Here is a 24,606-nt window from a genome sequence, read left to right as displayed (position 1 = left end):
TGCATTTCTGTAATAATTAGTGATGTTGAGCATCTTTTCATGTGCCTCTTGGCCATCTGTATGTCTTCTTTGGTGAAATATCTATTTAGGTGTTCTGCCCATTTTTTAATTGGGTTGTTTGTTTTTTTGATATTGAGCTCCATGAGCTGTTTGTATATTTTGGAGATTAGCTAATAGATTACTCTGATTTCAGGTGTGGTAAAATGGGTCAAACAATATGTGTTCTACATTAGATGAAGTAAAGATTTCTTAGAAGCTAATTTCCAAAGATGAATAACTTCAGTATTTAGGAATAGTGTGCTGCTTTTCGAAAAATATTAAGTATTTCTTGGGCGCATCTAAATTATGGTTGGCTAGATCACCTCCTATTGCGAAAAATGTGTGTGTATGTGTTCCTTAGAGAGTTTAATCAACTTAGTTATGAAATTGTGAACAAGCGCTTCTCATGACCCCAAAGTTTATCTATTTAGAGATTATGGGCTGTACTTCATGGAGTTTAATATTTCTTTCAATTATACTGAATGTAAAACTAACAAATTTCTTTTAAGGATAAAGTAGCCAATGTTTGGTGCACCTTCAGTGTCTTTCTGAAGATCAGGGATATTCTGCCACATCACATCCAGTTAATGATCAGGTAAGAGACACCAAGTTTGTATATAGTGTTTTATAAGCTACTCTAAAAGTGTCGCGGCAATACCTCATTTATCTGGCATCACAGGGAGTAAGGTAGTCTTCATTAGTGAATATTCCACATAATGTAAACTCATTGCTCTGTATAACAGAACTTTTTTATTTGAAACATTTTATGTGAAAGTTACTGTTACCTACTTCCGTCTTCCTTAAACAGTGTGTTAAACATGATTTAACATAACCTTGAAGAGTCATAATTTTCAGCAGTATATCAGTCAGGGTCGACCAGAGAAGGAGAATGAATAGGAGATCACTGTGTGTGTGTATGTGTGTGTGAATTTATTATGAGGAATTGGCTTATACAATTGTGGGGGACTGGCTAAGCAAACTGAATGCCAGTCCATAAGACAGACATTCAGGAGGGGCAGTCTAGAGGGAAGGAAGAGCTGTACTGACCCCACTGCTGTTTGGAGTCTGATCTCAGGGAAGGCCTAAGCCTTTTAAAGGGCTTCCAGGTGATTCAGGCACCACCCAAGGCCGCACCCTTTTGATTAACTTAAAATCAGTTGAATAGGGACGTTAATTACATCTGCAGATCTCTTCACAGCAGCACCAACATTAGTGTTTGAATAACTGGGAGGTGTGTGTATGTGTGTGTGTGCTGCCTTTCTCTTTCCTCCAGTTCTTTTGGTTGGAGAGTATCCTTTGTAGCCCACCGTAACAGGAAGCAGACTAGTCGAGCTGAAGCCACAAAGCCTCCTCAAGTGGGAAAATTAGTTATTGTTTTGCATTATAATACTTGTTTTCAGGGCTTTCGAAGACTGTTTGCCTTGGTACTAAGTGGCTCCAGACTCCCCTGCTTGTTGAGTTCTTTTTTCCTCCTTGCCCATCAACCATCACAAGGAGAAAGAAGCTCTAGCAGCTTCCCACTCTCTTTCTAGCTTGTTCTTTCTGATTTATCATGGGCTTGAAAATCAGATAATCAACTTTTGTGAAATTGAGGGCCAAAGAGGTTCTCTTGTGAGTAACTTTTATGAATGTTTGTGTTACAAATATAGCATTGTCTCTTTATACCTGGTTATGTTTTCTTGTTTGATAATTGACTTTTAGCTATCTTTGTATCTTTTCCATAATTGATACTAAAAAAACATAAGCAGTATTTAGTTCTATAATATTTTGTTCTATTTTATATAATCATGTATATATTAAAGTGTGTACATATTTCAGTGTATGGATTTTATTAAAATGTTATTTGGTCTTGAATTTATTATTTAATACATAAAAAACTTTAATTTGAAATCAACTTAAGTTGATAAGTAATGTGACCCTTACATTAAAAAATTGTTTCTTTGTTTTAGCTATATACCTTTATAAAGAAAACAAATGTCTAATTTTTATTAATTTTTTAGCTTTTGTTTTACATTTTTGAGCCTGCTTCCTGCATGTATAAAATTGACACTTCACCCCTCTCCCAGAGGATTCAGATTTACTCTGGTAAGTTTCTCATTACTTTAGATACTTAATTCTTGCTGCAATTGATCTTTTAAAAATACAGATAATTATTTTCCTGCTTTGAACAGGATTATTGGATTGAGACATAAGACATTCATTTATTTGGCAAACACTGAGTGTCTGACATACTTAGGTGCTGTTTTGCACTAGGCTGAGCAATCAGAATCTTTCAGTTTAATTCAACAACTATTTAATTTCTTTGTGGTGGTCAGTGAGGGAATACAAAAAAGAAAACAGTGGTGATAGACATGTTTAAATTATTATGCTCTAAAGCAGACGGTATTAAGTTCTGTCAGGTACGATGGAGTGCTGTGATAGTGTGGGAAAAGGAGATATTACTTTGAGGGCAGATTTTAGCCTATTTCTTAAAGCAAGTGGGATCAGAGCCAAATTTTGAAAACTGGGCAAGATTTGGAATAGGTGGTTATGTAACAGGAGAGTTCGAGACAGGAGGAAGAGCTTGAAGGTACAGATGTGGGAGGGGATAGGGAATGATCTGGGAACAGCTATTAACCAATGAAATTTGTGTAACTTTTACGTGGGTATGTGTGTGTTGAGGTTAGGAGAGGATATAGTGAGAGAGAAGAGTCAGAAAGAATCAAATTATGTAAGAGCTTGGATGCTGGGCTGAAAAATTTGGAGTCTGATTTGTGTGCGAGAGGAGCAAAAAAGATTTTGGAGAAGGAGAGGGAACAGATCTTTGTTTTAGGAACATGACTTGTATCAGTTGGAACATGGATCGGGTATATATTTTATATTTTAGGGTTTCTCTGCGTGGGTTTACAGATTCCTCCTGGTTGTATTTCTGTGGTATTTAGAATTTGTTCCTGTGTACCTTGGTCTATAAAATGACATTTAAAGGATATCCTTTTAAAATATCAAGAAGAGTTAGTTTATGAAAACAGTCAGTCTTAGTGAACTTATAAAGGGACAACCTTTTATTTTTTATTATTTAAAAAAAATTTTTGGCCATGCCACGCAGCTTGCGAGACCTTAGTTCCCCTCACCAGGGATTGAACCCAGGCCCTCGGCAGTGAAAGTATGGAGTCCTAATCACTGAACTGCCAGGAAATTCCCTAAAGGGACAACATTTTAGAAATTGGGGTTTCAATTCTGGGACTGCCACTTATTTATATTGCATTCTAAAAACAAGCCAGAACAGAGCATGTCAGTCAAATATTTCAAAAGTGCTTATCGGTTCCACAGTGCAAAAAGATTCATGTTCCTCTTTTTTAAAGTTACCTTTTTATTGATGATGTCTGTTGTTTCATTCTGTGAATGAACTCTGAGCATAGTAAGTCATCTATAGTTAATATTCTATAGAATGTTTAGAATAGGAGGGATGTGGTTAGTAATATTTTGACGTCTTCAGTAGCCCTAACTTGAAATATTTGCAAGCTTATGTAAAATGGTTATTTATTATGCTAAAGAAAGGTATATTTCAAAGATGATGGAATGGAATTTCAGAGTTTCGGTAACTAGCAGTGTTAGAGATGATTACTTTTAGGATTATAAAGCAGAAAAAGCATTTTCTTTCTCTTAACTTCCTAATTTTATTTAGTTTGTTGTGTTTTAATACCAGACATTGTGTTTAAAAAATAAAAGAGACATTAATGACTTATTTTTATTTTTGTTGATAATGTTTTAAATTCTTATTGAATACTTCTGAGAGCTTTAAAACATTTCCCATTATAATTATTTTAAAGTGTTTTTTTCCTTTCAATTTAGATTGAATTATTTCTTAATATAGGTCTATAATTAAGGTAATTGATAGTATGAATACTAATATATCTATAGCAGCAAAGTTATTTTTATCTATATCTTTTCAAGTAGTATTTATTAAGTGCCCTCTAATGTGTCAGGTCCGCTTCTAGGAATTGGCATATAAATGAATGACAGCTAATATCCCTGCTCTCTTAATTGGGGGACATTCATGCTAGTGGCAGGAGAAGAACAATAAACAAAATAAATCAGTTAACAGGAAAATATCTGGGAGTGATGAGGATTATGAAGAAAATAGTATTATGTGAAAAGAGGGCTGGTGGGGTTTGGTTAGGGGGGTACTACTTCAGATTGAGTAAGGGAAGACCTCTCTAGGGAAGTGACATTTCATCCTGGAACTGAATGATTGATTGATCAGAAGGAACCAATTACAAGAAGATCTGGGCTCTGACTTGACAAAAGCAAGTTTTTTCTCCAGGCAGGAACACATTTGGCATGTTCAAAGCATTAAAGGGACAAATATGAAGTGGCTGGTGTGAAATGAGTGAAGGAGACAGTAAGAAAGACTGGAAGAGGAAGGCAGGACCCAGATTATGTAGGAGTTTGGATTTTATTCTAAGTGTAATGGGAAGCTATTGGAGGATTTTAAACAGGGAAATTACATGATCTGATATGGTGGCTAAATGGAGAATGGATTGTCGGGGGCAGGAGCATTACCAGTTGGGAGGTTATTGCAGTGGCCCAGCAGAAAGGTGGGCGTGGCTTAGACCACTCCTCTGCCACCATCAGCAGAGGGGAGTGGAGAGAAGTCAGTGGATATTGTATTTGGGAGATGGTGTAGATAGGATTTGCTGATGGATTGGATGTATAGCATGTACAAGATAGTGATCCAGGTTTTTTGTTTGAGCAACTAGATTGGATGTATATAGATAAATGTCTAATATGCAGAATATAAACTCCTGAAAATAGATCTAAGTCATTATTAATTTAAAATCCCAAATAGCAAGTGATTACTTTATAGAACATTGAATATATTTTATTGAAGTGCACATTTTAAAAACACTAAAACGGATTTACTTTGCCAGTTTTAGATTTTGACTTACTTGTCCTTCATGCTTTTTAATTTAAATTGTCAGAGATTCCAAGGGAGGATGAAGGTATGATTGTTGTGTCTGGATTATTTAGTAGTTTTGTTATTAATAACTGAGACTCAATGAACTTGTTGTAGATGGTTAGGTATAGCTTTATAATAATTATTTTTCAAAATATTTTGATTATTAAATTTGAATAAAATATTATGCACATTAGAGTTGTGTATATATTTTCCTTCTAGCTACAAGCTATATTAAACTTTAAAATTTTACTTGAAATGATTTTTAGTCAGATTCATAATTAAATTGATATTATATTTTGTAAGTTGTTATATCTGATTTTGTCCCCTTTTTCCTTAAGGTTAGCTGTGCACTGTCATTCTTTCTATTTTCTTTCCAAGTACATGAAAAGTCCATTCTTTTGGTATCATTGTAAGTAAAAATGTTTCAAGTATGTTTTATTTGTTTATTGTGATGTGTTTATAATATGTAAATAAATTTATTACTTACATTTAATCACTTAAGTGCAAATCAAAACTATGCAAATGTTACATAATTTCATAAAATTATTTCATAAAATCACATGTTTTCCAGAATGATGATCTCTTACAATTTTACTTCTTTATGATATATTTTAAACTGATGAAATTTTATGGAATAATTTCAGATATCTTATTTCTTCCTATTTTTTTCATTTATATTTTCTATATGCTAATAAGAACTGTCTTCCAAAGAGGCTCTACTTAGGTTGGAGCCTGTGTGTCTTCTTTGCCTTTTTCATTTCATTCATTTCCACATCTATTCAATGGCCTGTTCTCTCCATCAGCCTCTTTAGAGGCTTTTATATGTTGCCTCCTTTTTAGTTCTTCTGTCAAAACCTTTGTTTAGACCCTATTGGCAATCCCTAACCACACTCCTTTTTTTTAGGAGCATTAAAATTTTTTCCTGTTCTTCATAGAAATTGAGTGGCAGTTGGGGGTATATTATCCCAATATTAAAATAGTATTTGCCCAGAACACATTGGAATACTTGAATCCTGCCCAAGATCAGTCCCACCCATGCCTGCCACACCCCTCACCCTGTGTTTGCTAGGTTCCTGTGGAAGATGCATGTATGAAATGACTAATGACAAATGGAAGGGTGTATTGCTTTTATTAGGTGGAGCTTTGAACTAAAACCTTAGTGCAGAGCTTTATAGTAGGTGGGGCTGGCCTATGGGAAAGCCTTCTTTCCTCCGAAAAAAATAGTCTCGTACCATTGCAGACTGGAAGGGCAGCTTAATTTCATCCCCTGAAGTCTAAACTTGAGTTAGATCTGACCACTGTTATGTGAGGCTAGGCTGACCCTATGCAAATCCCTAGTGCCAGGGGATGGAACTATGGAGAGGTATTGCTTTCAAACATGTATAATCTTCCCCAGGATTCCTACTCCAGAGAAAGGAGCTCGATCAGTGAGTGACCTATAATCTGACCATTCAGATTAGCTCGTGGGCCCTGAATTTCTGGAAGTTCATACTCTACAACTGTACCTAGATTATTCATAACAGTGCATGACTTTAATATAATTTTGATCAAATATTTTAAAGTTCCTCTTGACCTGGTTCCAGCTAAGCTATCATTAAACAAATATTTCACCCAATAAATATTTATTGAGGGCCTACAATTTGCCAGATACTGTTCTATGCACCTGGGATATATCTGTGAACAAAACAGACAAAAATTCCTACTTTCTTAGCTTTCATTCTCAAGGACAGACACTAATAATTAAATAATGTGTTAGCAGGTAATAAAAGTCATGAAGGATACATAAAAGAGGATAAGGGAAGTTGGGAGTACTGGAGCTGGGGTTACAGGAGTAAGTGCAGGTTGCAGTTTTAAACAAGGATGTCAAGGTAGGCCTTGTTGAGGAGATACTTGAGTGGATACTTGAGTGGACTGGAGGAGATATCTGGGAGAATAACATTCTAGACAGCCAGTGCCAAGGCCCTTAGATGGGAGTATGACTGATATGTTTAGGGAACAACAGAATGGCCAGTGTGGCCAGAGTACAGTGGTCAATGTAGGAAGTAATAGGAGGTGAAGTTAAAGAGGTAACAGGCATGTAAATTATATAGGATCTTGTAGGCCATATTGGGAACTTTGGCTTTTATTCTGAAGGAAACGGGGAGCCATGGAAGGATTTTGAGGAAGACGCATGATCTGACTTGATGTGTTTTTTTTGTTTTGTTTTGTTTATTTTTTATTTTTGGCTGCGTTGGGTCTTTGTTGCTGCACACAGGATTTCTCTCTAGTTGCAGCGAGCAGGGGCTACTCTTTGTTGCGGTGCATGGGCTTCTCATTAAGGTGGCTTCTCTTTGTTGCAGAGCACGGGCTCCAGGGTGCGCGGGCTTCAGTAGTTGTGTCACGCGGGCTCAGTAGTTGTGGCCTGCGGGCTTAGTAGCTCCACAGCATGTGGGATCTTCCTGGACCAGGGATTGAAACGTGTGTCCCCTGCATTGGCAGGCGGATTCTGAACCACTGCACCACCAAGGAAGTCCCGTGACTTGATGTTTTAAAAGGATCACTTTGCTTATCAAATTATACATGTTAAATATGTACAGTTAATTGTATATCAGTTATACCTCAATAAAGCTGTTAAAAAATAAAATGATCATTCTGGTGGCAGGTCAAGAACAGATTGTACAGAGCAAGGGTAGAAAACACAGAGACCATTTAGAAGGCAATCACCATTATCCAGGTTGAGCGATGGTGGCGATGGGGACCAAGATCGTAATAGTGGAAGAGGTGAGAAGTGGTCACTAGAGCCTGAATGTTTCCCGACGATTTGGATATAGCATGTGAGAGAAAGAGAAAAATCAAAGGTGTGTTCATGGTTTTTGGCCTGGAACGGGAAGGATGGAGTGGCCATTGACTGAAATGGGGTAGACTGCAAGTGGAGCAGGATTACACTAGATGTGAACAAGGTGGGAGGTTCCCAAGTTCAGTGTTGGACGTGTCTTTGGACATCAAGTGGAGGTGTTGAGTTAGTATTTAAATACAAGTCTGGGTTGGATATATGAGTGGAGTCCAGAGAGAGACTGAGCCAGCGACATAAAATTAGTAATTTCTCAGTAGAGATGACATTTATAGTCATGAGACTAGATGAGATAACCAAGGAAGTGAGTATAGACAGAGAAGAATACCAGAGACTGAGTTCTGGGCCACACAATATTAAGAGGTCTGGGAGAAGAGGCAAATGGGAATGGCCAACTAGGTAGGATGCAAACCACAAGAGTTGGTGTCCTGGAAGCTGAGTGAAGAAGGAATTTTCAGGATAACAAGGTCCGCTGTCTTACACCACTGACAAAAATTAACTTGAAATGGCTTAGACTTAAATGTAAGGACTGAAGCTGTAAAACTTGTAGAAGAAAACATAAGGGAGAAGCTCCTTGACATTGTTCTTGGCAATGATGTTTTGGATATGACACCAAAAGCAGAAGGAACAAAAGCAAAAATAAATAATTGGGACAGCATCACACTAAAAAGTTGCGGCACAGCAAAAGAAATATCAAAATGAAAAGGCGGCCTTCCCTGGTGGTGCAGTGGTTGAGAGTCCGCCTGCCGATACAGGGGACACGGGTTCGTGCCCCGGTCCGGGAGGATCCCACATGCCGCGGAGTGGCTGAGCCCGTGAGCCATGGCCCCTGAGCCTGTGCGTCCGGAGCCTGTGCTCTGCAATGGGAGAGGCCACAACAGTGAGAGGCCCACATAACGCAAAAAAAAAAAAAAAAAAAAAAGGAAAAAAAAAAATGAAAAGGCAACCTGTGGAATGGCAGAAAATATTTGTAAATCATGTATCTGATAAAGGTTTAATTATCCAAAATATATAATGAACTTATACAACTCAGTAGTAGAAAAAACAAATAATCCAAAGGACCTGAATAGATATTTTTCTAAAGAAGGCATACAGATGGCCAACAGGTACATGAGAAGGTGCTCAACATCACTAATCATCGGGGAAATGCAAATCAAAACCACAGTGAGATATCATCTCACACCTGTTAGAATGGCTCTTATCAAAAGGACAAGAGGGACTTCCCTGGTGGTGCAGTGGTTAAGAATCTGCCTGCCAATGCAGAGGACATGGGTTCAAGCGCTGGTCTGAGAAGATCCCACATGCCACGGAGCAACTAAGCCCGTGCGCCACAACTACTGAGCCTGCGCTCTAGAGCCTGTGAGCCACAACTGCTGAGCCCAAGTGCCACAGCTACTGAAGCCTGCACGCCTAAAGCCCGTGCTCTGCAACAAGAGAAGCCACCGCAATGAGAAGCCCGCATACCGCAACGAAGAGTAGCCCCCGCTCACGCAACTAGAGAAAGCCCGCACACAGCAACAAAGACCCAACGCAGCCAAAAATCAATCAATCAATCAATAAATTTATAAAAAAAAAAAAGACAAGAGATAACAAGTGCTGATGAGGATGTGGAGAAAAGAGAACCCTGTGCACTACTGGTGGGAATGTAAATTGGCGCAGTCACTATGGAAAACAGTATGGAGGTTTTTCAGAAAATTAAAAATAGAGCTACCATATGACCCAGCAATATTTCTGAAGTAAATGAAATTACTGTCTTGAAGAGACATCTTTACCCCCTAGTTCTTCACAGCATTACTTGCAACAGCCGAGACATGGAAACATGGAAGTGCCTGTCAACAGATGAATACAGAAAGTGGCGTATTACTCCCCCCCTCCAACACACACAGAGGAATATTATTCAGCCATAGAAAAGGAAGGAAATCCTGGGGACTTCCTTCCTCCAGTGGTTAAGACTCCACGTTTCCACTGCAGGGGGCACAGTTCCAATCCCTGGTTGGGGAACCAAGATCCCACTGCCATGCCGTGGCGCGGCCAAAGAAAAAAAATGGAAGGACATTTGCAACAACACGGATGAACCTTGAGGGCATTATGCTAAATGAAGTAAGTCAGACAGAGAGAAAGACATACTGTATGAGCTCACTTAAATGAGGAGTGTTAAGACATAGAAGCATCGAAACTAAACTCACAGAAACAGAGTAAGTTGGTGGTTGCCTGAGTTGGGGTGGGGGGGGAAATGGGTGAAGGTGGTTAAAGAGTACAAACTTACAGTTATGAGATAAATAAGTTCTGGGGATCTAATGTACAGCATACACTGTAGCTGGCTGTAGTTAGCAAAAGTTAACAAGTCCCCTACATACGAACCTTCAAGTTGCGAACTTTCAAGGATGCGAATGTGCATTCCTTCAGCGTCACGTGTGAGTGAAATTGCAGCTTGCCCTCTGTCTCCTGTTGCTGACGATCCTTCAGCTCTACCATCTCCCACCTTTTCTCCCTCCTCCAGTCAGTAACTCTTCTTGCCTGTTCACTCGATGCCAGCCCCTGGATGCCGGCTGTTGTACTGTACTACTGTACTTTTCAAGGTACTGTACTATAAGATTAAAAATATTTTCCTTATTTTTTGTGTTTGTTTTTTAATGTATTATTTGTGTGAAAAGTATTATAAACCTATTATAGTATGGTACTATATAGCCGATTGTGTTAGTTGGGTACCTAGGCTAACTTTGTTGGACCTAACAAACAAATCGGACTACAAACGTGCTCTCACTATGGAACTTGTTCGTATGTAGGGGACTTACTGTATTGTATACTTGAAAGTTGCCAGGAGAATAGATCTTAAAAGTTGTCACCACAGACACACACAAGGGCACACACACACACAAAAGGTAACTTTAAGTTGATGGATGTGTTAATGAACCTTATTGTGGTAATCATTTTGCAATATATACCTATATCATCACATTGTACACTTTGTTCACATTGTGCAATGTTATACGTCAGTTACATCTCAGTAAAACTGGGGAAAGAAGGACATGATGTGATCAGTTGTATCAGATGCTGTTAATAGGTCAAATAAGATGAGGGTTAAGAATAGACTATTTGCCATAGTGAAATGGAAGTCACTGATGAAAAGTGACTTTTCTAGGTCACTTAGAAAAGGCTAGTGTTGGTAGAGTGATGCAGGGAAGAGCCTGATTGGGGTGGGTTTAAGACATAATGAGAAGAGAAGAATTGAAGATAAGTATAGATGATTCTTTAAAAAATATATATATATATATATATTTAAGTATATATTTTATATATATATATATATAAAATGGTGAAATACACTATTAGTACATTCACAATGTTGTATAACCACCACCACTGTCTACTTACAGAATATTTTCGTCACCCTAGAAGGAAACCCCGTACCCAGTAAGCAGTCATTCCCTGTTCTCCCCTTCCCCTAATCCTTGTAACCACTAATCTACTTTGTCTCTGTGGATTTGCCTGATTTGGATATTTCATATAAATGGAATCATAAAATATGTGGCCTTTTGTTTCTGACCTGTTTCACTTAGCATAATATTTTCAAAGTCATCCATGTTGTACTGTGTATTGGTACTTCATTTTTATGCCTGAATAATATTGCATCATATGGATATACTACATTTTGTTTGTCCATGCATCAGTTGATGGACATTTTGAGTTGTTTTCACCTTTTGGCTATTGGGAATAGTGCCACTATGAACATTCACGTATACGTTTTTGTTTGAACACTTGTTTTCAGTTCTCTTGGGTCTCCAGGAGTGGAATTTCTGGGTCATATAATAATTCTGTAAACTTACTGTGGAACCACCAAACTAATTTCCACAGTAGCTATACCATTTTACATTGTCACCAGTAATTATAAGTGTTCCAATTTCTCTGCATCCTTGTCAGCACTTGTTATTGTCTGTTATTGTTTTTGCCATCGTAGTAGGTGTGAAGTAGTATCTCATTCTGGTTCTCATTTGCGTTTCTCTAAAGACTAATGATGTTGAGCATCTTTTTATGTCCTTGTTGGCAATATGTATATCTTCTTCAGCGAAATGCCTAATACTTAAATCCTTTGTCCAATTTTTAAGTGGTTGTTTCTCTTTCTTGTTGAGTTTTAGAAGTTCTTTATATATTCTGGATATTAAACCTTTATCAGATATACGATTAACAAATACTTTCTTCCATTCTTTGGATTTTCTTGATAGTGTTCTTTGATGCACAGAATTTTTAATTTGATGAAATCCAATTTATCTGTTCTTTCTTTTGTTGCTTGTGCTTTTGATGTTGTATCTAACAAACTATTGCCAAATCCAAGGTAATATTTACCCTCATATTTCTTCTAAGAACTTATGGATTTAGCTCTTATATTTAGGTTTTTGATCCATTTTGAGTTCAGTTTTGTATATGGTGTGAGATAGGTAGGCAGTTCTTTAGATGAGTTTTGCCAAAAAGGAGAGCAGAGAAATTAAGCAATAACTGGTAGAGAAAGTGGGGTCAAAGAGGTTTGTTATTTGTTTTCAGATAGGAGAGATAATGGCATGGGAATGGTCAGTAAGAGGGAACATTGATGTTACAGGAGAGGTAAGAGTTGCTGGAGCAGTGTCCTTCAGAGACAGAGGTGGAGTAGGATCTAGAGCACAAATGGAAGGATTGGCTGTGGACAGATGCATGAATCATTCATCTTAATAAAAAGAGGGAACACACTGTATCAGTACAGATGCTGGGAAGAGAGTAGATGTGATGGTGACATCTGTGAAAGTTCTCTCTTAATTGCTTTAGTTTTCTTATTGAAATGGAGGACAAAGTCATTAGGAAAGAGTGGGTTAGAGCTGTTGGGAATATGAGAAGAGAGGAGAAGGTGGAATTATCTTTGTAAGGAGACACAGAGTATGAACAGACTAGGGAAATATATACTAATTGCTGGACACTTGAATATCATGATCATGTATTTAAAGTGAGAATAGTTAGTGCGGGTAAATGTTTTCCTCCAGAGCAGTTGCTCAGTAAGGCCAGAGTAAGTGCAGGTGGAGAGTTGGGTATTTCCAGGTTTATGGTTTTCTCTAGTGAGGATAACTCATTTGCTTGGGATTTGAGATTGAATACATGGGAGTGATTATGATTGATCTTAGAATTTAACCTGGGTAAGAAGGGAAAAGGTCATTAAAATAGTGAGGCAAAGTGAAAATGTGCTAGGAACAATGGATTGAAGGTCTTGGGGGGGATTGTTGGAGTACTGAAAAGGTAGGAGATAGTAGTCAGAATGCAACTGATGAGTTGTGATTATGGAGGGCTTACAGTCTAGCATATGACCCTAAGTGCAGGACTGAAGATGAGATCACTAGAAGAGAAGAGTTCCAGCAAATGAGAGGTCTGGGTGTTGGAAGATCATCTATGTGTACGTTAAAATTGCCAAGAATTGAGATGAGTAGGGTTGTAGACAGTGACAGTGTGTAAGAAGTTGAAATTATTGAGTAATGAGTGAAGTGATCCTTGAGGCTGGTGGATGATAACAAAGATGAGGAATAATAGGGGATATACAGCCAGATGACAGGAGATTCGAAGCTGGAAATTGTTAAGGTGGGGAGAGGGAGAGTAGTGTGGAAGTACTGATGAAGAGCAAAGAGGTTATGTCCCTTCTCAGGGCCTTTAAATTGTTTGAAGGCTGTGGAAACAATAGCAAAACAGGCACAATTGACAGGGCAGAGGGGCAGCATTTTCCTTAGCGGGAGAGAACCAGGATTTGTTTTGAACAAGGTGGTGAAAGGAAGGGTTCAGAGAAGAGGTTGAGGTTGTAGGTGATTTTGCAGCTTGATTATAAATATTAAGTACCTAGAAGTTAAGGGCTGAGTTACATTCATCACTGCATTCCTTTCAGAGCAGTGCTTTTACATACTACATTTTCAGTAAATGCTTATGTTCAGTAAATGAATACCGAATGATTAAGTGGGAAAGAATTAAGACCTAGAAACAGAAAATAATGTTTATTGAACACCTACTGTGTGCTTGTAATTAACAAAAATACATTCCAATTATAAAAGCATAAAGCAATGAAATTGAAAGTCCTCTAGTATTTTCTTTTAGTGCAGTAGTTTTCAATCAGTTTATAAACCTAGGCCTCCCATCTCATATTCTAGCTGACATGAGGAAGAGTCATCCTTCTAAGAAAGGCGAATACTTAAACCTTTTAAAATAAGGAGACCAATAATAATAACAACAAAAATAATTATTCAACAACTACCACCATTAGTAAAAAGTTATTTTATTCTTGTTTTACTAAAAAATAAACACTAGATAATACTCACAGAAGAGTTCTTTCAACTACTTAACAATCCAAGGTATTGTTATTATTTCCATTTACACATAAGAAAAAGGTTAAATTAATCATTTGTTCAAAGTCAAACAGTAAGTAAGTGGCAGGGATGGGACTAGGTAGGACTTAAGTCTTCTGACTAGACCCTTCTTTTGGAGCATTGCCACAGTTGAATCCAGAAGGTAATGCAACCAGGGGTAGTACTAAGGAGGACCTATGAGCTTGGACCTATGACCCTACACAGCTTTCTGATAAAGCCAGTGGTTCCATCTACTGGTGTTACGCTTCCTCTTCCTACACTATTGTTCTTTTCATGTAGCCTCTTCCTACTCATTTTGTCCTTTTTTCTTTTATTCTACCATCATCAACCCTTTATAATTCTTCCTTGCCTCTGTTGTCCTCTCTGCAGTGGCAGATGATGATCCTGTCTTTTAGTTTTTAACTTAGCTGAGCATTATGTCATATGGAAGATCATAAAAAAGAAGTTTGAAAACCACTGTACCAAGTAGGATATTCATGTTTACCAAGTAGGATGAAATATGTGAAAAAGCTCTTTTTCTCTGAATGTTCAGTTCTGTTTGATCCTTTCTTTAAGCTACGTTTGTATGATAGGGAAAAAATGTTTCATTAATGGATACTGGAAGAAGTTTTCCAGTTATTATGAGGAGTTGACACCTTCTCTGTGTCTAGATTCATTTAGTTTGTATTGATAGTTATAAAAAACTGAATCAGTAGTCCCTATGGAGTATTTTGTGTGTGTGTGTGTGTGTGTGTGTGTGTTTTTCTTACTACCTCAAAAATCAGACAGGTAAAATGTATTCATATTTTTACATGTAAGCACTGAAATTATATTCTCTAAGATTAACATATTTTTCTTTGTCATTTTAGACCAGTCTGCTTAGTTTTAAGGGAAATTCCTTTTATGTCTACTTGGTTTTTACTTGTGTCAACATTTAGGTGAGTCAAACCAATTTCCAGTATAATATTTTCAGTGTAGTACTTATAAACTCATTTAAAACTTTTTTACAAAGTGATTATGGTTTGAATTGACAATTCTCTTTTTAACGTTTTTTCTGTTTTCCCATATAGTATGCTGCCTCTTCTATTGAAGGATGAACTCCTAATGCCCTCAGTTGTGACAGTGATAGCATTTTTCATAGCTTGTGCAACCTCCTTTTCAATATTTGAAAAGACTTCTGAAGAAGAACTGCAGTTGAAATCCTTTTCCATTTCTGTTAGGAAATATTTTCCATGTTTTACATTTCTTCCCAGAATTATACGACATTTGGTAAGTTGTTTAGTTTTTAAGGTACTATTTTAAAGAAGTTATTATAATATCTTTTTTCTTTTACAGCATTTTTGAGATATAATTCCCATAAAATTCACCCATTTAAAGCATGCAACTCCGTGTTTTAAGTATGTACACAGAGTTTTACAACCATCCTCCTAACCTAGTTTTAGATTATTTTCCATCACCCCAAAAAGAAACCCTGTGTCCTTTAGCAGTCATTCCCCATTCCACCCTCACCCCTAACCTCAGCCTTGGACAGCCACCCAATTACTTTCAGTCTCCATAGATTTGCCTATTTGGACATTTCATATAAATGGAATGCATTAGTCCCTTAGGGCTGATATAGCAAAATACCACATCAGATAGCTTAAACAACAGAAATTTATTTTCTCACAATTCTGGAGGCTAGAAGTCCAAGATCAGGGTGACATCAGCATTGGTTTCTGGTGAGGCCTGTCTTCCTGATTCGTAGGTGACCTTGTTGTCTCCTCATATGGCCTCTTGTGTGTGTGTGTGTGTGTGTGTGGAGAGAGAGAGAATTCTTTGGTGTCTTTTTCTCTTCTTATAAGGACATCAGTCCTATCAGATTAGGGCCCCAGCCTTAGGACTTCATTTAACCTTAATCTAATCTCATCTCTAAATGCAGTCACATTGGGGCTTAGGGCTTCAACATATGAATTTTGTGGGGACACAGTTCAGTCTGTAACATGGAATCGTACGCAGTGTTGTCTTTGATGACTGGCCTCTTTCACGTAGCACATTTTTGATTTTCATCCGTGTGGTAGCACGTATCAATACTTCATTCCTTTTATTGCCAATTCCATTATATGGATATACCACATTCTTCAGTAGGTGCTTGCTTCCACTGTTTGGCTGTTATAAATAATGCTGCCCTGAAGATCTGTGTATTAAGTTTACCAGTGCACACGTTTTCATTTCCTTCAAGTATATACCTAGGAGTGGTAATTCTGTGTTTAACATTTTGAGAAACTGCCTGTCTTCCAAAGTGCTGCATGATTTCTACCTTCCCCCCAGCAATATATGAGGATTCCAATTTCTCCACATCCTTGACAGCACTGGTTATTCGCTTTTTTTTTATTATACCCCTCCATTATTATAGCCATACAAAGTGGGTGTGAAATGGTATCTCATTGTGGTTTTTGCATTTCCCTAGTGACTCCCTAGTGACTAATGATAGAGTATCTTTTTGTAATTTCTTTGGAGAAATGCCTATTCAAGTCCGTCTCCCTTTTTTTTTTTTTTTTTTTTTTGGCCACACTGCACGGCTTGTGGCACCTTACCTCCCCAACCAGGGATTGAACCCAGGCCCTTGGCAGTGAGAGCACAGAGTCCTAACCACTGGGCCACCAGGGAATTCCCATCCTTTGTTCATTTTTAGTTATCTTTTTTTTTTTGAATTGTAAGAGTTCTCTATACATTCTTGATACAAAAGTTTTCATTTTTATGAAGTTTAATATATCTAGTATTTCTTTTGTTGTTTGTGCTTTTGGTGTCATATCTCAGAATCTATATATAACCAAAGGTCATGAAGATTTACTCTTATGTTTTTTTTAAGAATTTTGTAATTTTAATTCTCTTTAGGACATTGATTCATTTTGAATTAATTTTTGTGTATGGTATGAGGTAGGAGTCCAACTTTATTCAGTTGTTCCAGCACCAATGAATTGTGTTTGCACCCTTGTAGAAAATCAACAGATCCTAAACATAAGGGTTTATTTCTAGACTCTCAATTCTATATCACTGATCTATATTATCCTTATGCTGCTACCACAGTCTTGATTACTGTGGTTTTATAGTTAGTTTTGGGATTGAAAATTGAGTCCTCTAACTTTGTTATTCATTTTCAAGATTGTTTTAGCTATTCTGTGTCCCTTGCATTTCCATATTCTTTTTAGGATCAGCTCATCAATTTCTTCAAAAACCAAGCTGAGATTTTGATAGGGGTTGCTTTGAATATGTATTTAAATTTGTGGAGTATTGCCATCTTAGCAAGATTTAGTCTTCCAAACCTATGAACATAGGATGTATTTCCATTTATTTATTCTTTAATTTCCTTCAACAATGTTCTGTAGTTTTCAATGTACAGGTCTCGCACTTCTTTTGTTAAATTCATTTCTAAGTATTTTATTCTTTATGATGCTTTTGTAAGTGGAATTGTTTTCTTAATTTTGTTTTCATAATGTTCATTGCTACTGCATAAAAATACAATTGATTTTTTTTTTATTCTGAACTTGTATTCTGTACTATAAGTTTTTAGTGAATTCCTTATGATCTTCTATATACAAGATCATGTCATCTGTAAATCTTGATAGTTTTATGTCTTCCCTTTAAAACTGGATGCCTTTTATTTATTTTCCTTGCTTAATTACCTGGCTAGACAGCTCCAGTACAGTGTTGACTACAACTGGCAAGAGTGGATATCTTCGTTTCTTCAGATTTTAGGGGAAATCATCCAGTCTTTCAACATTAACTATGATGTAGTTATGGGATTTTTATAGATGGCCTTTATTTGGTTAGGGAGTTCTCTTCTGTTCCTAGTTTGAATGTTTTTTCATGAAAAGCTGTTGGATTTTGTCAAATGCTTTTCCTGTGTCTAACGATATTATGTGTTGTTTTCCTTTATTCTATCAATATGGTATATTACATTGATTGATTTTTGTATATTGAACTAACCTTGCATTCTTGGGATAAGTTCCACTTGATCATGGTATATAACCTTACTTATATGCCACTTGCTCAGGTTTGCTAGTATTTTGTAGAAGACTTTTGCATCGTATATTCATGGGGGATATTGGTCTGTAGTTTTCTTTTTGTGATGTCTTCGTATGGTTTTGTAATCAGGCTTAGTACTTGCCTCATGGAATGAGTTAGGAAGTGTTCCTTTTCTGCTTTTTGGAAGAGTTTACGAAGGACTGGTATTAGTTCTAGAAACATTTGGTATAATTTACCAGCGAAGCCATCCGCCTGTTCCTGGACCTTTCTTCGTGGGATCTTAAAGATGACTAATTCAGGAGAGAGGGATAAAATAGGAGTATGGCATTAACAGATACAAACTACCATACATAAAATAGAGGAGCAACAAGGATTTACTGTATAGCACAGGGAGCTATATTCAATGTCTTGTAATAACCTATAATGGAAAAGAATCTGAAAAAAATATATATAATGGAATCTCTTTGCTGTACACCTGAAACTAACAATATTGTAAATCAACTGTACTTCAATTAAAAATGATTAATTCAATCTCTTGTTATAGGTCTATTCAGACTTTCTGTATTTCTTGACACAATTTCAGTGGTGTGTCTAAGAATTTGTCCATTTCATCTATGTTATCTAATTTGTTGGCATACAGTTGTTCATAATATTCCCTTATAATCCTTTTTATTTTTATGTATGGTAAGGAGTGATGTTCCTTTTTCATTCCTGACTTGGGAAATTTGTACCTTCTCTCTTGGCCTTGGTTAGTCTAGCTAAATTTTGATAGTTTCATTGGTATTTTTGCAGAACCAACTTTTGGTCATTGATTTTCTCTCGTTTTTCTGTTTTCTATGTCACTGATTTTATATACCCTTTTTATATACCCTTTTATATACCCTTTTTTATATACCCTTTTTCATGCTTGGGTTTGGTTTACTCTTCTTTTTAAAAATATTTATGTATTTGCCTGCGCTGGGTCTTAGCTGTGGCACGTGGGATCTTTGTTGTGGTGTGTGGGGTATGTGGGATCTTTAGTTGCGGCATGCAGGATCTTTAGTTGCAGCATGTGGACTCTTAGTTGTGGCATGTGGGATCTAGTTCTCTGACCAGGGATCGAACCTGGGTCCCCTGCATTGGGAGTGCAGAGTCTCAACCAGCGGACCACCAGGGAAGTCCCTGGTTTACTTTTTTATCTAGTTTCTTAAAGTTCAGGTGGTTGATTTTAGACCTTTCTTCCATTTTTATATAGTCATTCAAACCCATATATAACCCCTGTGCCATTCTTAAGCAGTATTCCATTAACTTTGAAATATATGTTTTTTAATTTAGTTAAAAATATAGTCCATTTCTTCTGATTTCTTCTTTGGCTCATGAATTATTTAGGCATTTGTTGTTCAGTTTCCAAATATTTGGGAATTTCCTTGACTACTTCATGTTTTTCTATTCTAATTTAATTCTAATGTATTTAGAGAACATACTTGTATTATTTCAGTATTTTCAAATGTATTGACTTTGTTTTGTTAATTTCTCCTTCAGTTTTGAAGGGTATTTTTGCTATTTCTTTTAGCAATTTGAATATCGTCCATGCTACTGTCTTGCGGCATCCATATTTTCTGATAAGTCAATTGTTAATCTTATTGAGGATAGTTTATATACATATACACACACACACTCTTACTTTTAGGTGCTTATTAGATACCCAAGTGGAGATTTTAAGGAGAACTTGGATATATGAGTCTGGAGTTTAGGGGAGAGGTCCAGGCTGGAGACAGTAATTTGAGTCTTCAGTATATAGACAGTGACTAAAGTCACTGTGACTAAAGTCATCACTGGATGAGCTCACCAAAGGTGTGATTATACATTGAGAAGGAACCAGCGAAGTTGTCTGAGAAAGATTAACTAGTGAGGTGGGAGGAAACCAGGAGAGTATGATGTCATGGAAGCCAAAGGAAGGGTTTCAAGATGGCAGTGATGTATTATTTCACATGCTGCTGAGAGATCAAATAAGGCAATAAGAATTGACCACTGGGTTTAGTTTAGTGGAGGTCATCATGGATCTTTCATTGGAGTGATTGGAGTGAAAGCCTAGTCGGTGCAGGTTCACTAATGAAAGGGAGAATTGGACACAGCAAGTTATAGTTAACTCTTTTAGGAAACTTTTTTCTAAGCAGGAGCAGACAAATGGGGTAATGGCTGGAGTTTGACACTGATTCAGGATCATAGTATCATGACATTTCATTCAGTCTCATATTTCTTAAGTTTGAAACTTTTGATTTGATGATTTCACTTCAGACATTTTCATTCCTCACTAAGATTGACTCATATTTTCCCTTTGGAGGATATTTGCAGCCTATTTATACCTGTTTGTAAGCCTTTTTGGCTTCCATCCTTCCCATTCTTCCATCTGGAATGATCACTGCATTACTCTCTTTACAGGTCTTACCAATTCTGTCATAATGTAGCCATTAAAGCATCTTTCAGGGTTCCATTTATGTCCCACTTCCTTCATGGAAGTCACTACTGTTTCTCACTGCTTGTTTTCTACATTTACTTAAGCAGCTTCCATGTCCTTGTCTGGCTGGTCCTTGTTTCACAGTCTACAGCTATATTGTCCAATATGGTAGACACTAGACACACGTGGATTTAAGCTTAGTAAAGTTAAAAATTCAGCTCCTCAGTTACAGCAGGCATATTTCAAATGCTCAGTAGCCGTTATGTGGTTAGCAGCTACTCTTTTGGAGTACACAGATATAGAACATTTCCATCACTGTAGAAAGTTCTATGGTGCGGTGCACTGGTCTAGAGAAGGAAACTGACTGCTGCACAATTACAGTAAATGCAGTAATTATGTCTACTGCTCATCTTGGCATTTAATAAACTGTGACTCTGTGATGTTATTTCATTCATTCCCCTAAATTGGAAGCTCTTCGAGGCCAGAGGACATTTTCTTTCACGTGCCCCACCATGCTTTACTATAGCACTGGCTCACTGAATGTGTTCAGTGAATGTGAAATGTAATTTTGCATTTTCTGTAGAAAACTTTTTCATAGATGAATTCTTAGATTAACTTAGAATTTTAGATCCTGTAGGGCCCTGGAGCATGCCATGAATTTAACCCTGACTAGCAATATTATCTATTTCAGATACCTTTTTTCAGTGCTTGGGTGATAAGAAGTATTAGATAGGGGTTCTCAGGTTTTGGCTACACATGGGAATCACTTGGAGAGCCTACCCCAGAAACTCTGACTTAATTGGTCTGGGATGTGGTCTGAGGATTGAGATTTTTTTAAAACCCCCAGATGACTCTTCCGTACAGCCGAGGTTGAGATTCATTAGTAGAAGAGACTGAACCCCCAGCTCTCCCCTTCAATTCTGCTCATTTACAACTATAAATCAATGTTACCAGTACATTTAAATGTTATCTTTTATCCTATGCAGTAACATTTTTTTTCCCTCCTTATAGTTTCTTATCTCAGTAATCACTGTGGTCCTTCTGACACTGATGACTGTCACACTGGATCCTCCTCAGAAACTACCGGACTTATTTTCTGTATTGGTGTGTTTTGTATCCTGCTTAAACTTCCTGTTCTTCTTGGTATACTTCAACATTATAATCATGTGGGATTCCAAAAACGGAAGAAATCAGAAGAAAATCAACTAGCTATATGCCCAAAGAAATGTGAAAATGTTAATAGTGCTACAAGCTTTTGTGAAATTTTTGCCGTGTATAAAAAGAAATGATCATTTTGAGAATCATGGAATTATAGGAAAGGAGATGGTGAAAAGTCATTGTTGTCTACACAAAATAAATGTATATGGGGACCAGAGCAATGGAGGCTTTTATTTTCTAACTACTGGGTGGCCAAGAAATATTGTAGTTTTATTAAATTCACAGTTACTATTCAAATGGAAAATAAGAGAAACATGTCCTTAATCTCAGTGTTTACTTAGGAAATGTACTCTGTAATTTGTTGTCTTGAAAAAAATCTGCAAATATAGTGAGCTTAATGGGAGAATTTAGCCCCTTATTTTTGAAGGAAATCACTAATTTTGGTATTCAGATTTAGTTTTCTTTGCAGTTTAGAATGCTTTAGAAATTATATCTCAGGGATTAAATTTGTGATAATCTTTTATATTACTATGAGAAGGCAATTTAAACTATTTAAAGTTTGAACATGCCTCATTACATGTGCAAATTTGAATTCTTTTAGCAAGGCAGAGATTAAACTGTGTTCTTATTTATTTCCAAGAACTCTTGATTTCCCTGAATGCAATTAAACAATGAATTTTCCTAAATTTAAATCTAAGTGGTTTGAATGAAGTCTTTTTAATTACTTTATGATCATTAGTTCTAAACTTTCAGGATCATTCTGTTTAAGTTAAGTGGCCTTATACTGGGTTCATCCTTCTGTTTTTCTTTGACATGGTTCAAGGTTACCAGTGCCATATGCATTGATCCATACCATGCTTCATGTTACCTTAGCCCTGTTAATAACTATATCACTCACTCTATATTAGAAGAAGCCCATCTTTACTATAGTATTCAGTTGGTAAAAATAATTTATTGTAGCCATATTGTAGATTCTCATGTAAAGATATGTTTTCTTCAGTCTCTGTAATAAAAATAACCATTTCCCCATCAACCCATGTTTTTAATGAATATATTTCTTTAATAAGCCATTAAAGCATAATAACTAAGTGGTGGTATATTTTAAAACAATGCAAGCCAAACACATATACACAAAGAAAATTTGGTTCTAGACACGGACACCTACAGGCTGATGCAACAAGGTATATGTTTTTAAGTCTGATAAAGGAAGTGGGTTTAGACAAAGCAAAAAATCAAGAAGTATTTCCTTCTCAAAGCAAATGTGCATAAAGACTCAAAGGGCAGGTCAGCACAGAAAAGCAGCCTTGAATCGCTGCCGAATCAGCAGGAACATCGCTGTCCATGGTCACCATCTGTAATCACTGTGCCCAAATGTCAGCATCTTGGCTGGCTGGTGTAGTCTTTTATTTTTTTGTAATAGAAAACTTGCATTTAATACAGGATATTGATTTAATTCAATGACGAGGAAGTTCTGACAACTTCTAAATAGTTGGAGTAGAGAAACATTATTTGAAAATGAAAGTATTATTTAAACATTAGTAAAATAGAATGCACCCATATTCAAGGTATCTTATAGGTGAATTCTAAATAAAAATACATTTCCAGATGATTTAATCTAGTCATATGGAGTTACACTGTAGCTTTAATGGAGACTTGTAGCAATTATCTCATAAGTCAAGGATCTCATATCTATTAGAAACCGGTTTAAGAACAGTCCACTTTGAACTTTGAGGGATTAAGTACCAAAATAACAAAAATGTCCAGTGATGAATTAAGATCAGAAATAGGCAATTCCAAAGCATTTCTCTCAGCTATATTCAGGATTACAGGGATATTTTAATATAAAGATATTTAGCTTATACAAAAAAATTAAAGACTTCTCACTTTATTCACTGATATACCTGTCAAAAAATGATCTAAGTTATTTTCCAGTTCATTTTAGAGGGAAGGGCTGTTTCTGAAAAATGCAGTTTTCTTTGTTGCCAATAAACTTAGGTATGTGTCTTAAAATGAAGAGAACAGGGTGTATGTTCATGTATCAAATATGAGGCAACAGAAGTCATTTTGTCTTGAAGCCTTAGGGAGGGGAGAAAAATCCCCGATGTAGCATTCTGTCCAAATGATAAAACACAACTAAGTGAGTGAAACATTTACAAAAGTCAAGGCAGCCAAAGGAGCCTCTCTGTTCAAGGGAAAGAGAGTAAGAGATGGATAGGATGTAACTAAATAATGGTTGGAGTAACACAATGGTTTCAAGTCTCAATTGGTCTCTCTCTTCTGTTATGTTCATTGGAAGATCAGGGCCAAGTGTATCCCATGCCTTCTGCCCCCCCCCCCGCCCCCCTGCCCATATAAACATTAGTTTTGTGTGTGGATCTTTCTGCTTTGTCCTTCATGTGGCCTCCAAGGGTGATAAAGCGAGAGTCATCTGATCTACAATGAACAGAACTGGGAAGGGATTCTTAGCCGACCCAGCTGTTCTGAAAGGCAAAAGCTTAGTATATCAAGAGGTCAAACATACAGTAACTGATTTAATAGCATTAAGCAAATAGCTACATAACTTGGATTACATATGAAACCAATCTACTTCTTAACCCTTTATTTCCTGACTAATGTAGGTTTCTTTATATGTTTTGGCTTACATTCTAAGGTAAGTTTTCAATGGTAGAACACAAAGGAATTATCCTTTTTGGTATGTTTTAGGCAATGTTCTATTAGCACTGTATCACAAAGTATCCTTAATTAGCAGATTCTCTAAAAACCTTATTTAAGTAGTACCAATAAAATCACTAGTGAAGGCAATTAGTTTTATTGAGTTACTGTTTAGTATCATTTCAATGAATAGTTTTTA

At 36.7% G+C, this 24,606-nt stretch overlaps 1 protein-coding gene across 1 annotated transcript in view; it reads left to right on the top strand.

Moving 5' to 3' along the window:
- Positions 1 to 22,776, top strand: part of ALG6 (ALG6 alpha-1,3-glucosyltransferase) — a 59,904-nt gene extending 37,128 nt beyond the window's left edge. The window contains exons 10-15 of the mRNA XM_082834741.1: positions 549 to 634; positions 2,040 to 2,124; positions 5,317 to 5,387; positions 15,025 to 15,093; positions 15,226 to 15,424; positions 21,609 to 22,776. Of these exons, the coding sequence (XP_082690867.1) occupies positions 549 to 634; positions 2,040 to 2,124; positions 5,317 to 5,387; positions 15,025 to 15,093; positions 15,226 to 15,424; positions 21,609 to 21,806 (708 nt within the window). The 3' untranslated portion in view covers positions 21,807 to 22,776. The remainder of the gene's footprint in view (positions 1 to 548; positions 635 to 2,039; positions 2,125 to 5,316; positions 5,388 to 15,024; positions 15,094 to 15,225; positions 15,425 to 21,608) is intronic.
- Positions 22,777 to 24,606: the final 1,830 nt, after the last annotated feature.

The sequence above is a fragment of the Leucopleurus acutus genome (genome assembly GCF_964270905.1).
Source record: "Leucopleurus acutus genome assembly, chromosome: 2".
NCBI classification, from domain to species: domain Eukaryota; kingdom Metazoa; phylum Chordata; class Mammalia; order Artiodactyla; family Delphinidae; genus Leucopleurus; species Leucopleurus acutus.
Note: the sequence above shows the minus strand (reverse complement) of the source record. Positions and strands in the feature narration are given on the sequence as shown.